This window comes from Dromaius novaehollandiae, chromosome 6, assembly GCF_036370855.1.
Source record: "Dromaius novaehollandiae isolate bDroNov1 chromosome 6, bDroNov1.hap1, whole genome shotgun sequence".
Lineage (NCBI taxonomy): Eukaryota > Metazoa > Chordata > Aves > Casuariiformes > Dromaiidae > Dromaius > Dromaius novaehollandiae.
The window spans coordinates 14,294,731-14,312,794 of NC_088103.1; the positions used below are offsets into that span (position 1 = coordinate 14,294,731).

Sequence of the window (18,064 nt, forward strand, 5' to 3'; positions counted from 1 at the left end):
GTTAAACATAATTTTATATCCAGATAGCAACATCCATAGCTATACAGAGTACTTCCAGAATGTAAAATTATTAATTAAATTAATTTTGACTTAAGGAAAAAGTAAAGCTACCTATCTTACAGTTTTGGCTTTGGGAAGACTGAAGAACACAGCTTAACTACATAAAGTGAACTTGGCTGAAACAAACAATTTTGAATAAGGATTATTTAAATAACACTCTGAAATCGATAATCCCACAATAAAGACTTCTACTATAACAGAACCACTGAGAAAATTTTGTACGTGGATTTTCCAAATGTTTCTGTAAAGTAGTTATAAAAAGATAATACCAAAAGGTCTCACTGAAAGCCTACTGAATAAAAACACACTAAAGATTAACAAAACAAAACAGGAAAAATCGAAACTTTGAAACATGGAAGTCTGTTTCATAGGCATATTAAATGGTTGGGGTTTTGCACTACAGTTTTGTTGCTGCATGCTTAGAGCAGCTGCATGATGGTGTTTAGTGTGTGTGCGGGGGGGAAGAGGGAGAAGCAGAAACAAATATATTCACAATCTGAAGCCAGTGTTAACTGGGAGGTACAGACTCCAATAACATCCTTTGAGAGAGAGTAAATGTAAACTTAGTAAAACTAAGTTTTAAATGTGTCTTCCGTAATTAAACCTACTATGGCCCACATTATTACACGCAAAATTGACAAAAATTAACCCTCTTTCTATTTTTAGCGATTACCAAGATATGGCTAAAACCAAAGGGCTAGGATGACAGGAAGACATAGCAGACATTTTTTATTATTGACATTTTTAAAAAGCCCCCAAACATGCTTGCTCAGAAAAGTATTTTAAAATCACTGTATGTTCTTTCTTCCCTTTACAGTTTGTCCTAATCACTATTACGAATATTGGCTTTACCTCCACATTGAGTATATTCCTTCAAGCAACACACAATTAGAAACCATCTGAGACATGCAACACTTGTCAGAGATGAGGGATTTTTTCAATTTATACATCACAGAACTCATGACCTTCTCAAAGAACTTATTTACTAGTTTATATTAATATTTTTATTGAGATATATGCTAAATAATTCTTAAAGATAATGCCAACACATATATATGGTATTAGAATGTATGCAATTTATGCATTGCATCATGCTTCCTGGTGATATTGTCAACTCTGCCTCAAATACTAGTCTCGTGACAATTACAGAAGAACACGCAAGTAAGAATTTGGTAATTCAGAAGGAGATTGCAATGTTTCTTTTCTTATTAGCAATATTCAGATGCTTCTAGAGAATTATTTCTCAGAGCTTTGCAAAGATCAAGTTGCCTTTCCCTCCCCATCACATTGCTTGTTCCACAGGACAGTTCTACTATCCAGCTGTGAACAAGTAACAGCTGTTATTCTGACTGAATGAAAACAGTTAGAAGGAGCCAATAATAAACGTGACCATGGCTAGAATGCTACTACGCAGTCACATTTTGCAGAGATATTCTCAAAAATACAAAAATCTGATTCCGCTGAACAAAGCCAAAGAAAACAATCAATTGAAATTTGCTTCAAAAGACCTCGAGAATGATTGCAGCTATCTATGCCAACGTAGTTTTCAGCATAGCTGGCATATCTACATGTTTTTATCTGAAGCTGAAAAGCACTGTTTTTACTAAGTTAGAAACTGGAGGTAAGTTTTACCTGGTTAGTCATTTCTTACCTCAGCTTTTCAAATCTTTAGTGTTTTAAAATACATACTCACTGCTTTTGCAAAATTTGCTTTAAGATCTTTCTATCCACAAAACTAGAAATATTAGCAATAGCTTCAGGAGATGTAATCCTGTGAGTTGAAACAGACTATATCTCGACTTATTCATGGACTTAGGTCAATATATTTCTTAGAGTGTTATATACTGGATACGATTTGGGACACTTATACTCATGTGTTTGTAATAACTAAATCAAACTGTAGTATCTCAAAAACGGCACTCACATAATTCTGAGTTTACTACAGCAAAGTGGTATTTTCACGTTTGCATAGTATCTTGTTTGCATTTTCTTCTACTTCAACAGACTACGTAAGAACACGGTCTGAAGCTCACCAAGCAAATGCACAGAACAAGGATATTTCTTAGTATTTACAGACAATAATATCCTAGAATATAATAATCATGAATATAGCTGTATAAATAGAAAGGCATCGTGTTTCTATTTCCCACTATGCAGCAAGGCACAGTGTGGCATAGCAGAGATCTGGACTTTTTGAACTTTATGATATCATGTTTTATATTGATAACAGCTTTGAATAAAAATCAAGTCTGATCCTCCCACATATTGTTCATAAACACGTAGGTAACAAAAACAAACAACAGCTACAAGCATTAGCACTGTCACCATGCCTAAAGGCTGTTACATTTAAAAATCCATGTAACAAAGACCCATGAAAGTGATAAAAACATCCCTTGCCAGAGCTATTTTTATAAAAGGGCTATAGTACTGATGCTATAGCAAAAGAAACAACACAAGACACTGGGGGATAAGTAGATGTCTCTTGTGGTTCCCCCGTTTCCTTGGTCTCACCTACGGAAGAACTAAGGAATTCCTGCCAGCTTATCTGACAAATGAGGAAAAGGGCAGTTGGTCAAAGGAAAAAAAAATAGAGCGTCTTTCCCAAATACCTGCCTTCTAATCAGGGGAACATTGTTACCACTAATTTAAATTTCTTATACTTCATTCATATTGGCAGGATATTTTTTTAAATCATGATACCACAGATCACATAATTACTTAAGATAACTTCAACTGATAAACGCTCACAAAACACTGTCAAAATTAGAGCACTCAACTGAATCAACATTTTATAATGTAAGTTGTAAACCTTCCCCTCCAAAGCTAATTTACATTTGACCAATAAGTACACACAGAATAAGCATGTTTTCTGTAATCTGTCGTTTTTCAAGCAGACTTCACTGAAAATATTTACCATGAGATATTGTCTGGCAAGACAGACAGACTCAATTGTGCCCTGGAGGTAGACAGTGGATTTCTTCTGTGGATTACTAGGGTCAGGGAAATGAATCTGAGCACCAGTCCTCTGCATGATATGTTTGATGTTACTGCCATTTCGACCCATCATGAAGAGATGATGTTGTGCTGCAATGTCTAGCTGCGTGCTCACAGGGATCGCAGAGGCCAAACTCCCGGCTAAGTGCTCTAAAAGCATGGCTGTTCCCTCCTGCAAAGGCAGAAAATAGCGTTAGAGGAAAAAACAGTGAAACAGTGCTCAGAGGCACATAAAACAACATTTCATCAGATTGTTGGCTTTAGTCATCATGCATCTCACACTCAAGATAAAGAAAATTTTGTTTTGTTTAAAAACCTGCTTAATTTGTAATAGGGCAAGAGACTAAACTTCACCTACTATTCTCACTTACTGAATAAATGCAGCATGTAATTGCCATCATGAAAGGCCGTACGGTGACATCAAATAGTTTGGTCCTGATGGAACTTTTGTGCTCACGTATAGTGGTGGGAAAATCAGATTTATTGAGACAGAGATACTTGCAAAATTCATCCTTCAGTTCCAGCCTAAGATATTCTTACTAACTTGAGATACACCCATTTAAGACCATATCTTTCCTTCTGTCACATTGCCATTTATTAACAATGAAGATTCTTTCTTTTAATAAATAGGCTTACAGCAGTTCCTTTACTTGAAGTAAAATTAGTTTTTTCAATCTTGGTTTTGCAAGACTAATTTTACTGACTGTTAAGACAAATTTCAAGTTTATACATTTGAATGTTTTGAGATGACTGAAGTGTGTAGAACTTTGATTTTTTTGGAAGGGGGCTGGGAGAGAGGGGAAGGCAGGTTTTCTTTTTTTTTTTTTCTTTTCCTTTTTTTTTTTTTTTCTTTTCCTTTTTTTTTTTTTTTTTTTTTTTAAACCACCACTTGGATAGGATTTGGATATACTCCAGAACTGCTGGAAACCCAGCAGGCATGTATTAGATTAAAAATAGATTAAAAGCTTAACACAAAAAACATTAGATGCTAAACTTAAAATCATTTCCTACCCATTTATACACGTCACCTACAGTTAAGGTGTTTTTTTAAATTAGTACTTTCAGACTTTAAAAACAATTATACAATAATAACATGCACTATTGAAGCAGGATATAACAGTAATATAGTGCCTAAGTATCTAAATTACGACTATATTTATGACATGTAGAAGCCTACTTAAGAAGATTCATTACCTTCACAGCACTAGTGTTATTTTGTGACCCTCTGACAATGACTGTAGCACCATACATTCGAGAGCGTTGTTTAAAGGAAACAGATATATTATAAGTCTGAGATATATGCTGAATTGTGGGAGAATTAGGATCTGGGATTGGTTGGAGAATTCCAGCAATAGGCAATTCAAACATGAGTACCAATGGAAGCAGCTCCTAGAATAAGATTGAAGAGCAAATATTGAAAACCTAAATTGTACTCACTAGAATTACCACAATTTTATTACTGACTTATTGGTCAGTGAAGATTAAATTGAGATTATATACTTTCTACCCAGGGTTCATTTATTAAAAAAGGCATATCATCTTCAGTTGGAAAATGGCACTGAGTTTTCCCTGGAACACAAGAAAGGTTCTGTTTGTTTGTTTCAAGATACCAGGATTGTTTGCAATTAGGTAGCAACAAAAAAGCCAGGTTATTTTTCCATATTCACCCATGCAGACCTACAACTAGAGGTTAGTATTTGTAAGCATTCATAGACAATTCCTTCTTGTGGATGAACGGGAGCTCTGAAGTCTGCTACAAAGCTACATAACATCAGCTTCTTTTTTTAACTGTCAGACCAATGTTGTGTGGATGACATACTTGACAGACAGTTGTGAAAAAGTTTTCAGAATTTATTAATTTATTACTAACTATGCCAAAATACATATACAAATCAAAACTAGATGGTGAAGATAGAAGAGTGCAAGTGAATACAGAATGAAACTGAATTCCACCAAATTATTTACACAAACTATACATGAAATAGTCAAAATTAAAGACAGCAATTCCCTTTGCAAAGCCAAGCTTCCATAGGATGCCAGAGCTTCTACAAGCAATTCGTGGAGGGTAAATTAAGATGCACTTGAAGATCCATCTAGGGCTAGTTAGAGATCCGACCAGAACGTGAATCACTTATTATAATACCCTTTACTCATATGGATATTCACATTTGTTCATGTATTTCTGATCTCAAAACAGAGCCTGACAGCCCTAGGGCTCTAAAAACTAGACTGTAACTTTTTCCTTTCAGGTGTTTTCAAAGGAACACTATACTGAAATAGTCTATTACCCGTATTCTAACTCTTGCAGACTCCACTCCAGCTGGCTGTCCTGCAATAGACACCTGAAAGAGTAAGAATACACAAAATATAGCATCAAATTTTCAAATAAAGTATTTGGAAAGTTGTTCAAGTACCTGTGTTTTCTTAAAATAAGTAAATGAAGTCAATATTTATTTTAATACTGGTGTCATTTAAGCATTTTCTAAACAGTAGCTGAAAATAAATCCAGCAAATAATGTATCTTAGAATATTCTAGTATCTTACGGTAAATAAGCTTAAGCAACTAGAAATTATTAATATAGCAACCTGTCAATACAGCTGTTTGGATCAAATAATGAAACTACTACTATACACATGTACTCAATGCTAATACTCAACACATGCATGTTTTCTTGAACATTTTGAAATTACAGTGTTTTGTTGAGCAGCCAGTAGGAAACACAAGAGGGATTAAGTACAATGATGAAAGACATGAAATTAAGCATTTCACTAACAATGGCATTACAGAAGACTTACAATTCAGGTTCAATGACTTATTCTAATAAAGTTAAACTGTTATAACAGGACATTCATCTTTGTTAGCTTGCCACTAACTTTAATTTTCAAAGTTATGCCATGAGCCGAAAGCACCAAAACTGTATTAATCATTAAGCAAGCCAGATGCTGAACAGGAAAAAAAAAAGTTGACAACTTCTGTTGGCTCAAAATAATTTTAATTAAAAAATTAAAATGATTCATGAGCCATCATAAATTGTTTCCATCTGTTTATAGCTACTTTGCTCATTTAGGAAGAACCGTGCTTTCTACAGAATGGAAATACCCTCAAAAATCTATTTCAATGAACTTTAACTCACCCATTCCCCAAACCCCAAATCAACAAAAGTAGTTTAGAAAAGAAGTGTTTTATATTCTCAGGCATTAACAGTATAAATTAGTTAAAATATTAAATAATACTTACTTGGTTGCTTTTTTCTGCTTGATTATTCCTATTTGAGTCTGGAAAATGGATATGGCATCCTGTTTCCTCCATTACTTTTTTAATATTATTGCCACCTTTACCTATCACATGAGAATGCTCTGTATGTGAAACATCCATCTTCAAGGTCACTCGATTGCTCTGGAAATCAAGCACCTCTGATCAGATTCTGTCAAAACGGAACCTTAGTATTTCATCTTAATATAACTTCCTGAATGACATTTAAAAAGGTATTTCCAATTTATGCTGGCAGTGGCTTATCTTTGACACAAATTTTATTTTTTATATATTTGAGGTGGATCACAGTCAGTTGTTAAACCATTAATGTTTTCTTTCCAATGAGGAAATAAACATGGAAAAATATACCCTAAAGGTACCTCTTCACAGTCACTAAAAGCCTTTAAAGCTTGCCCCAGATTCTATCACCAACCGTGATTTCGACGTCCTCTTGCCCCCCCCCATTCCAGTTAGTCCAGGCTGTTCTAGTTGCAGACTCATAGACCCCCATCTAATCTGAGCGGATCGTATGATGAAAACTTCAGCAAACCGGAAAGCTGAAGGTTTTAAAATAATAGCGCGTTCCCCCCCCCCCCCCCCTTTAGTACATAACTTTTTCTGGTACATCAATTTTTAAAACACACGAACATAGTTTAAAGTTATTCTTAACAGGTATAATGCTAACAGCTGAAAGGGCTGTTAATAGTTACTTAAAAAAACTGCACTTTTATCACTGGAGAGTTCCCCTTGGCAATCTGTTCAGCGAATCAAAAAATTAGCATATAACTAAGCAGAAGTCACATCTATTGCCTCAAAACACTTGCTATCAGACCAATGAAAATCTGAGAGGCCTGGTCAAGTTTTAGAAACTTTGGTCCTGATGTTTTAGAGTATAAGAGCACAGTAACAGATAGAAACAGAAGTATATAAAACCTCCTGAAATTGATCTTAAAACACAAATTGACAACTTTAAACATATTATTAAAGTTATATAGCTTTCAAAGCATCCAGTCGATTACATCAGAAACAGTTGCCGTCGATAGTGAGTAGAAGGAATCAGAAAATACTTCTCTCAGGAAAGAGCATTTCTGTTTAGGAACGTAACAAAGAAGTTTGAGTGCTGAAGGCGTTATTTAGTTTGTTTCCATTTTCTACAATACAACCAATGTACGGCAAAAATATTTTGAACCTGAGCGTGAAGAAAATTTTCAGTAAGCAAAATCATTTTGCCCCCCCCCCCAAGTTACTAGTTAAACTTATTTTCTGCAAGTATTTTATCTTTATTTGTTTTCATCATACATATTTATCAGAGTGAGTGGGACTCAAGTGCTCATGATGAAAGGAAAATGAAACAATTCTGTGATGTTCTACCAGTTTTGTGTCTCTCTAAGAACTTGTTTGGACTCTGAGAATAACCTTGCTAAGATAATAATCTAATTGGATTTGTGACTTCAACATACACATATCTGTAGAGATCTGTGTTAAGTTATAGTGTACGAACCGGTACATCTATCATCACTACCTTTGGACTCTTAGAGCAATGATATTAGCATTTTTTCAGAAGAGAAAAGTACTCAAGAACATCAGTGGACAAACTGGCATATGCTTAGAGAAGTCCAGGCAGCAGCCATAGAATGGGAAGTACAGGATTTCAAAATTCAAATCTACACATATTTCATCTTTATTCTATGTGCTTTATTTCCCAAATACCAAAAATGTAGAGAAATGTGGTTTTCACAGAAATTTTGGTTTGCTGATGTGCCCATATAATCTACCACTTGCAGTAAAGTTGTATTTCTGATTTTAAAGTAAAAAAACGAAACAAGTGAACAGCAAACCATTTATGCTTTTTGCCATATGGTTGGGAATATTATTTATAGATCAGATCTGGGAAAACTGTTAATCAAGTATTTTCTTGTTGCATATATGCCATATATCAACATCCACAACGAATATTTTGGACACTCTGCTTCAGCACCTCTAAATGCCTTCTATTTAAATGAACCCACTTAAAAAAAAAGTTAGTATACCAAAGAATATGGGGTTATGGTATCAAACTTTAAACGAGTTTTTTTTCTTACTTTTGTGTCCAAGACAGACATGATTTTCTCTTTAGCTTCTTTAACATTTTCCTTTTTTCCAGAGACTTTAATATGGGGATCTATGAAAGAAAAAAGACTTGTGAAAAAAAACATAATAATAATAAAAACAGAAAAATATCTATCAGACTTTTCCAAAGCCATTTCAAAACTGTTGGTATTCATTATCTACAGTTTATTGACTAGCTGCACCACCAACCAGGGGAATTTCAGCTAAATAACAAAGTTTCATTCAACCCATTCAGTCCCAGTTAGGACTACCAGATGAATTTATTAAATACAATAAACAACTTAAAATTAATAAAAATCAAATACCAAACATCTATCACAGCATCGCAGACAATGCTTGTAATACAGATACACAGCTAAGCCACATCTTCTTAGACAAATATTGACAGAGAGCAAGAGCCTTTTGAGACCTTTCAAACTCATGCTTCTAACACAGACAACCTGTAAAAACTCATCAGAACTTCATTATTTAATTGTTTTCTGTAACTATCCTCTGCAGTCTTAAACTGGCAATAAAAATAAAGCTTCCTTCACTGGAAGAAATTTTCTAATTGAATTCATCAAGTCACATTTAAATGACTACTACATGGTAAATGCATATACTTGACCCTTTGTAGAACTGGTTCAGGATTTGCTATAGAGCTATCTAGCCAACAGGAACACCACGCGACTGACGTTTTTGCCCAGTCAGATCTACTGTATTCATTCTACAACACAATTCAATTAGCATTATAATTTTAAGCACCATTGCCCTTAAATAATAAAATGTATTGTGTTATTAGGTAGAGATTTGACTCCTGGAATATACACTTGGTTAGAAACTGTGTCCACAAAATGTAAACTGACTTTGGAACCAAATCAAGTACTAAAAAAAAAAAAAAAAGAAAAAAAAGAAAAGAAAGCACCACCAACCACCCCACATTGGACAGCTTAGCAGCACCACCTGGTGTCCAGAAACATAAAGTACCTTGATGAAAAATTACTTTCAAAATACTAGAAATAATTTCAAACAAACAAACAACCCCCTCCCCCCAAAACTTCTAGGTATTAGGGACACAGTTGCAATTCTGCAGCTGATGCCTGCTCTGTTCCTCTCTCCCTAACTCTGGCATCATCTGCCTGTTTGCAGCACAGCAGTGGGCTTCCTATGATAGGAAGAACTGTTCTTTCTCAAAAAATTTAGAATCCTCTCCTGGCTCATAAACACTAACTTTATCTAATTCATTATGCTAAACAGATATATGCAGTTTAAAATAATGTGAAAGGATATTTTTTTTTTCAATGGCAGGAAAAAACATAGCTGTAACAAATTACATCTGCCTTTCCCATCATCTCAATTTTTGTAATCACTTCACTATTAAAGAAATGCCAAATAACACAACTTTAAATCATAAGCCTGTTGTAGTCAATTGAAAATTGAAGCTGTTTAAGCCATGCCTGGATATTCTTTCATTAAAAAAAAAAAAAAAGTTGTCTGTACCACTATGAAGTTTTGAACACATTCAGCTGGGGAGAGAAATGCTGGAGGAACACAGGATTCACCGCCAAGTTTTATGAAAAATCACGAAATATGCATTTTGAGTTCTGACAAACAGATATATTTCATTTTTCTAAAATGGAAAAAGTTTTAGTTGCAAAAATGTGGTATGCGTGTAGCATCTACAGAAGCTCTGAAAATTTGCTGCTTCAGTCTTTTCACAATCAAGTTAAAAGAAAAGTCTTAAGGGCAATTTTTCTTTTCTGTTTTAAGCTGACAGTAAGCCATGTGGTTCTAATGTGTTTAAGCTGTGAATGAGATTTGAAGTGGATGTTGCAGGCAGAAATTCCCAGAAACAGAGTCTAGCACACTCTGTATGCCTCAAATGCTCTTTAAAGGCAAGTCGGAAAAAAACAAAAGCAAAAGAATGTCACTTTGGGGTCCCCACCACCACTCATGTTTTTCAGTTTTCACATTTAAATACACATTTGGTCAAAAGTATGAAATATATCTGAAATCACTGCTGATAGCCCATTGCTCCTAGTTCCAAGTAAGACTACTGCTACTCAGCAATGCTATTTGTTCATCGTGGGTGAAAATAGATTTTGGAATACCTATTTCTTCCACTTCTGATCTCGGTTGGACTCTATTTTATTGGTGCTGACAGCTTCGCCAAAAAATCCTGCAGTTCTACATTTAACCTTTCCTCATTCTTTTTGGAGAAAAAAAACCTCCCCATTACTCAGTTAAACAAAAAAAGAAAAAAAAAAAGAATTCACACCCTGATACCAGTGACAACTTTACTCTACAAAAATCTTTCAAAACTGGTCGCAAGTTCCCTCTCCTTACTTGACTTCTCCTCAATAACACCACGGTTGGCAATGAATATGAAGCAGCAACTAGTTTAAGTTAACAGAATTCTTCCTTTGAAACTAGTTCACTCTTTCTTTCAAGGAAATATAATTAGAAAAGACATCCAAATCTCAATCTTGTGTAAAAAAATCGCTTGCAACTAATAAATGAAGAATTCAATTTTTTTTTTCTTTTTACAAGAATTAGAAGCACATTGGAATTAGGTATGATTTCAAAGAAAACCAAGATACTGCAGTAACACTGGACTGACGTACACTGAACAAATGACTTTTTCCAGGAACTGCTTAAAAATTCAGGGGGGCAATTAGATCATTTAGTCTGATTTTCCATATCTTACAGACCATTAAACTTCTTACACATACTTTTCTACAGAACCAATTGACTTTGTTTGCATTGCAGATGCACTGAAAAGTGTGGAAAAGTGGAAAACTCCCACTGGTAGTCTGCTCTAAAATGGTGCATTAGTTTGTCTCCCAAATTTGGGCCTGATTTCTGAACTGTTCTTTTACTTATCCTCAGTGGTTCCTGTTCTGTCTGTTTTTCAGAGATTAAAGAGCCCTCAGTATTCAATGTATTTTCTTCCAGTGAAGGATATACATAACACTAATCAAATCACCATCACTACACCACCTATTTTTCTGAGCCCACCCCTAAACACCCACCTGATCTATCATTAAGAAAAATGAGCTAGAGAAGTTCCCTAGTTTTTTCCTGGGTAAATTATGTATATTCAAAGGAAAAATTATTATTATTTTTTAAAACACTATCGTATGCAGATTTCCCAGGAGATAACCAAAATGCAAGCTTCTCCCTCCGAGCTGCCTAGTGCAGCCTGCATACAGTCCTCTCTGCCCCCACTCAGATCAGGCTACGTTTGACCTTAAATGACTGTCTGCCAAAGAGGGAAAAATCTGTCACTAACAGCATCAGAATTTCACCAGGAAAATGAAGTTGAAGGTAACCAGAACTGTTTTATGGAAAAGTCTGAAACTGGACAGTATCCCTCTGAGAACTGTCTGCAGAATTTCAATCATCGAGTGGGAATGAAACAAGCACATAAGGTTTTTATGCATCTGTACAAGGCAGTAATTAAAACATTCAGTTGACTTAAGCTTTCTAAATATTTTTTGAAGCTGTTGCCACCAGTGAGGAGCCAAATACCTAGAAGTCTTTGTTCCAAACAATATGTTACTTCTTGGCACCGCATGCAGAGGGTTGTTCCACAACTGCATGTGGCAAGTGATGTCTGTTTGCTGTTGTGTTTGCATTAGATTGGGCTGAATACAAAACTTTTCTCTGCCACCTACTTTCTAGCAGGAACTATTTACTCCATGGTTGTTATGATTTTAAGCATGGAACTGAAAAATTACTATTTTTGCTTTACTGAGGCAAAAATCTTCATTTGTCAGAAAAAGCCCCGCACTGGACATTTGAAGCACCCCCAGGGTGCAACCGTAGCAATACGTTCTCAACAGACGAGCCCCAGACAAGATAGTTAGCACTGTTTAATACGCAAAGAGTTGCCGGGCATAAGGTATAGCAGATGTAACATATCTGTAATACTGTCAGTACAGATAAGCATAAAATCACCTTCCCGTTTGTATGCTGACTGACCCCAATTCACCGCAGCACCGGCGCAGACTCTTAGGCTGAGTGAGCCCACTTCAGGGTCAGGGCAACCGACTGCCAGAAGTGCCTCCTGGGGAGGCTGCGACCATAGTCTCGCTGCGTGTGTCCAGATGACTACTGGATCACATCACTGAGATGCTATGCCACTATATCTCGAGGAGCATTGGCTTTGGTATCTGTTCTTACTGAAAACAATCAGAAGAGTTTGGTTTTTTTAAGAAAATCTTGAGGGTATTATTATTAAAACCTTTAAACACAATGGAGCTCCAATTCCACACCTATCAATTCCCTCAACTGAAAGTATACTAAAAATACAGTTATAATAAGAGCAAAGAACAGATGCCATTTATGAATGATGAGACACCGAGTATTTTACACACTATTTGCCACACAGACCAAAGGCTTCAGAAGAAGTCTTCCTGACATAAGCATAGACAGTTCATATACTTTAAAAACAAGTTGGCATCAGAGCCCAGAAAAGCTACAGCCTTATAAGCAGCATGATTAGTGTTCCTCAAAACGTGAACAATTTCACTGCACTGTAATCTATTTTGTAATCAATTTCCATGTGTAGTATCTTCTTTCCTGAGAATGGAAAAGATTAAAGAATTTAATTTAAGAATGTTTCCTTTCTGAAGAATGGGAGATTATTTACATAAAATAGAAAGCTGAAGCTGCACAAAGGAAAGTGCAGGAAATTTTCCCCAATATTCTTCATTTTGCCAGACTCCTGCCCTGAAGTGGCCTTTTATTGCTCCTATCCTCACATTCCTCACTCCCTGCTTTGGCAGAGTTTCCGCCTTCTCTGCCTTTGTCCACAGCTATACCAGCAAGCCTCTGGCTTTTTTGCTACTATTGTGTGCAACATTTCAGTAAACAAAATAAAACTCCTCCAAGCAAAAACACATTTGTGCCAGTGCAAATACATCTACACTGTGGCTTTTGCCAGGCAAGAAGTATTTCAAATAATTAAATATTTCACTGTGTAAGCCTCTACTGCAAATTAGGCATTACCTTTAATGAGCAAGTTTTTCAGACCACAGCTATGCATTTAACTTGTTTACAGGATGGACAGACCTTAAGTTACAGAAAATGCCATTATCCTAAAAATAGCTAGACAACTGGGCAATGCAAGGGCAGATGACAGTCCTTCTTGATGAGTACCTGATTAGGATGCAGAATAGCCCATATGTATTACTGAACGCAAGCCATTCAAATTAAAAACAAAACCAAAAAGGACAGAAGACACTTAGCATTTTTAAAAATAAGTTATGAAAGTGTTTGCCCAAAAAGTATTAGCAAAAACTCACCAAGCTATATTGAAACTCGGAATGAAAAGAGAAAAAAAACGAAATCAGATGAACACACATAAGTTGGTATTTTCTCAACTGAAAGAGTACATTATTTACATCACAAGATGAAACATAAGTCTATAAAACAGCAAGTTAATCAAGAAAGGTCAACTAGGAGTATTTAGCTACTTGAATAAAATTAAAAGTTTATCTAATTCTTTTAAATAAATTAGGCAATACTGCATATACAGTAGTTAAGAGTGGATATACACTGACCAGACTATGTTGATTGATGTCAATAGCGAAGATAGATTTGAAATAAGCTCAATCTGTTCCCATGGATGAGAATACATTAAGGCTAAAAGTGTGCAGCAAATCCTTCTGATTCAGGGCATACACAAACTCACTCAGTGGAGTGAGAAAGGAAATTTGTCATTTAGGCACTTTTTGCTGTTGATTCACCCTGCATCCACTTAAGAGACTTCTTGCTCTTCTCTCCAATGCAGGCCAGTACTGGAGACGTTACCTCACACCACAGAGGAAAAAAAAAAACCCTACTCAAGTATTAAGGCAGAATGCAACAGGTCAGTTCCTACTGCAGACCTCCTGTATGTCCTCATGCAAGTCAGTTGGTGCCATAGGCTTTATTCTTTATGTTTGGGGATTTTGGGGGATTTCCCCCTCCCCAATTGGATCAGGAGGTAAGACTAGATTCCACAGTTATCTAGTGAAAAATTCATCAGATGCATGAGGTACCCAATCTATCATGATGGAGACTATGCAAGTCCTTAGATAGGCATGACTTTTGAAATTACATAGATTTAATTACAGTGCAGCATTGTCATATCTGAACTACATTTAAACAAGCTAACTCGGGCATCAACAAAAGCCTATCCATTGCACCACAAAACTCAACATGGGCTGCAAACAATTAGAAGCTTCTTCAGAGCAGACATATCCCGAGGCTTTCGGCACTCGAGGGCATCTATTTCTTGTGGATGAGCAGCTGATTATGAAATGTCCTTCTGAAGAACGACGACTAGCGCCTACATGCATGCATGTGTGTGTCTGAAAAGCTTGTTTTCTTCTCAGAACTTTTTGCCGTTTAGCCTGCCCTCTCATTGGCATCTCCCTCAAAACCACCTCTGGAAGAATCGCTGTTCTACGCAGAGTATGAGAAGGAAGCTGAAGAGTAAATATTTCTTGCACTGTTTCTGCCACTGTTTCAGAAACAGCAGTGCACATGCAACTGTTATACTCTTTCTACATTTTTATTCCTTTGTGTTGTCACTTGAGGAGCATTAAATTTTGGAGCACTACTTTTCAATACTATACTGTAACAACTGTATGATAGTCAAACCTGCTATCTCCTCCTTACTTCTATTCAACCTTTATAAAATATATATATGTGTGTGTATACATATACACACATAAATACACATAGACAGGTCCATCTGACTGCAGATTCCTGCAGCAGAAACTGGATAAAATGACCTGGAGAACACCCCCATAAACACAGGGCTGAAGATATGCTGTGCAGTATCTGGCAGGAGTTGCAAAAAGGAACTTGTTTCTCAAAGGTTTCATAGTATATGTTATATAGGATAGCTCAAAAGAAAACTTAAATTTTTAACAGGCTGCTTCAAATAAAATAGCTGTTTAATGTACTCTATGAATGAAGTAAATGAAGTGCGCTTTTAGAACAAGTCATAACTATCTACCAAAATCCCTTAGGAAATCCCACATTTATCTCTCTTGAAATATCACGGCCGAACACTGGAAGTTAGATAAAAGTTCAGAATGCCTACAATTATCTAAAAATTTGCCAGACATATTAGATAAGCTTAAGAAAAATGGTTTACCTGTACAATTTATTATTTTTGGAGAAATAAGCTATTGATGACTGGATTTCGGATCCAGTGACAGAAGAAATGAAGTTGAAAAGACTTCTCAAAGCACAAGCATAGCAGACAGACAAGAAATAGGTACAGAACACATGGCAATTTAAACAGAAAGGTGGTCAGATTTGAAGGGAGAAGGGGAAGGCCAAGGTGGAGAAGAAGAAAACCTGAAAAGGAGAAACGAGAATGAATTAATTGTAATCACCCAGAGAGCTCTGTTTCAATTATGCAATTTTAGAGTCTCAAACAATTTTCTTCTCATTATAATTGGCTTAAATTCCTTATTTTTGTTTTTTCTAAGTAATACCATTACAGACATTTTATAAATGCATTCAGACACAAAAAGTCACATACCGTGCTGCAATACTTCTCGGGTAGCTGTTCTTCAGCCTTTAGCCTAACAAGCCACCCAAAGCAAGGCAATCTCTCAGCAGGACAAAAATCTGTTTTGTCTTATTTTTTCCAGCATTGAACCAATGAATTCATGGTTCATTAGCTAGAGGTCTGTTGCCATTGTACCTCTCAAAGGATAAATGCAGAACCACAATGCTTGAGAAAGAAAATGTGAAATAAAGGAAGAAAAAATATATAGTATTAATTCAATAGAGAACTTTTCTCTGAAGTAAGATTTCTATGAAAAAAGGCACCACTATCCCTTCACTGCACACGGACTCAAGTTCAAGATTACAATTTCGGCACACAAGCCTGGAGATAATTTTAGCTTTTTACACGCACATTTGCAAAAGAGAGTCATTGTAGCTGTGTTTCGCTAAATAAAAGGGAGAAACTTCGTAACGTCTGACTCATGAGCCTAAATGCATGCCTCAGGGCCAATCATCTTTCCAAATTATCCCACAACCGAATCCAACTACATTTACTTTGCATCTTTACGTTTCCCGACTACTGCTGTGCCTCTTAACACCTTATTGCTCCCACTGACTGCATTCCATTTTCTTTTTAATACAATTGTTGAAATAAACAATTAGTATTTATCGTGTGACTGAACAGGAAGATGAAGCTCATCTTTCAGCAAAGAACACTGCACTGAATACACCTGAGGGAATAGGTCAAACAGAACTGCTGTTTTGAGAATCTATACGAACTAAAATGCATCAGAAAGAGATGGAAACAGCTGGTTCTTGACAGAACATCAGACACCTCATGACTAAAGCCAAAGACAGCTAAACATACTATTTTTGGTTACAATTACAAATTCTCTGTCACCTTCTGTGCTCTAGTATCATGCTTCTATGGAGCAAAAAGGATTTTACCCTTTACTAGATAATCAAAAATTTTAAGTTTCATATTGCAACTGTGTTCATGATGAACACAGTGAATTTTTATTTTATTTTTATTTTTAAAAGACAGCAACACAAGGTCCAATAAAGAAACAGTTGGACAGTCTTCTTGAGAGATAACCAAGTAACAACAACTACAAAAACTACATAAGAGTGATTCCCATTTCAGGTTACAGCCAGGCATAGTCAGGTCATCTACAGTTCTGTTGCAAAACCTGTGTTGTTCCAAGCATGGTATTTGTATTAGCCTTTTTTTTTTTTTTTTTAAAGAAAAAGCTAGACTAATAATCATCATTACTGCAAATAAACATATTTTAGAACAAAGAACTAAGTATATTCTAGTACATTACAACTGGTCTTCTAGAATACCTTTAAGTATTAAAAAAAAAAAAAAAAAAAAAAAAAAAGTGTTTTGCCTTCTTAATGAAGAAGAACCCCAGAGAACCCTTGAATTACTTAACTACTACATTACAAAAATATTTCTTTCAGTTGCCGAAAAGACAATAACATAAGAAATACTCCAGAGGATTTTTTTTTCTTTTAAAGTTTCTCCTGGATTCACTAATGCTACTGAGCCATGTCCATCATCCTTCCCTCATCTTCACTCCCCATGAAAGGAAAGTTATTGAGTGTCCCTGCTTTTGAGTGACTTTATGCAAGGATGCATTTTGAGCATACTGACCTTTCAAAGGGTACCTCTAAGCTTCCCACCCCAAATGAACCAGACAGTATAAAGGCATAATACTAAGCACTTAACCAGCTGCCAAATAGAGGTCTTAAGTGCAAAGGACACAGAAAGGATGCGACACCCCAGAGAGGAGCAGAGCAAGACAGCAAGCAGCCCCTGCAGAGCAGAGGACAAGCGGGTCCCGGGCAGCAAACACGGCGAAGGGCTCACACAGAACTTGCTACTCATCTTGAGTACACGTTATTTACAATGCTTATTTTTATTACAGGTGACAAAAAGTAACTTGATTATGTATCTTAAAGTCCCTGGGTTACTGCTCATAAATCCTAGTGTGCGACATACCCACACTGACTGCCTGCGTGCTGTTGGTGCACAAACACGCAAACATTCAGACGGGCACAACAAAAATGCAAAGCAGCACAACACCGTGAGTTTCATCAGTTCACTGATAATCCAGTAAAACTCAGCTACATAGTCTAATACTGATTTAA

The 18,064-nt window shown here is 36.0% G+C and overlaps 1 protein-coding gene across 6 annotated transcripts in view; it reads right to left on the minus strand.

Annotated features, from left to right (window-relative positions):
• Nucleotides 1–18,064, minus strand: part of BICC1 (BicC family RNA binding protein 1) — a 116,015-nt gene that overhangs the window by 22,753 nt on the left and 75,198 nt on the right. For 5 of the 6 annotated variants that reach the window (XM_064513725.1, XM_064513728.1, XM_064513726.1 and 2 more), the window contains 5 exons: nucleotides 8,389–8,468; nucleotides 6,293–6,451; nucleotides 5,343–5,396; nucleotides 4,249–4,443; nucleotides 2,975–3,226 (listed from right to left, as the gene is read on the minus strand). In XM_064513725.1, coding sequence (XP_064369795.1) covers nucleotides 2,975–3,226; nucleotides 4,249–4,443; nucleotides 5,343–5,396; nucleotides 6,293–6,451; nucleotides 8,389–8,468 — 740 coding nt within the window. Of the gene's footprint in view, nucleotides 1–2,974; nucleotides 3,227–4,248; nucleotides 4,444–5,342; nucleotides 5,397–6,292; nucleotides 6,452–8,388; nucleotides 8,471–18,064 lie in introns of all 6 variants that reach the window. The other variant, XM_064513730.1, reaches the window with a different exon arrangement.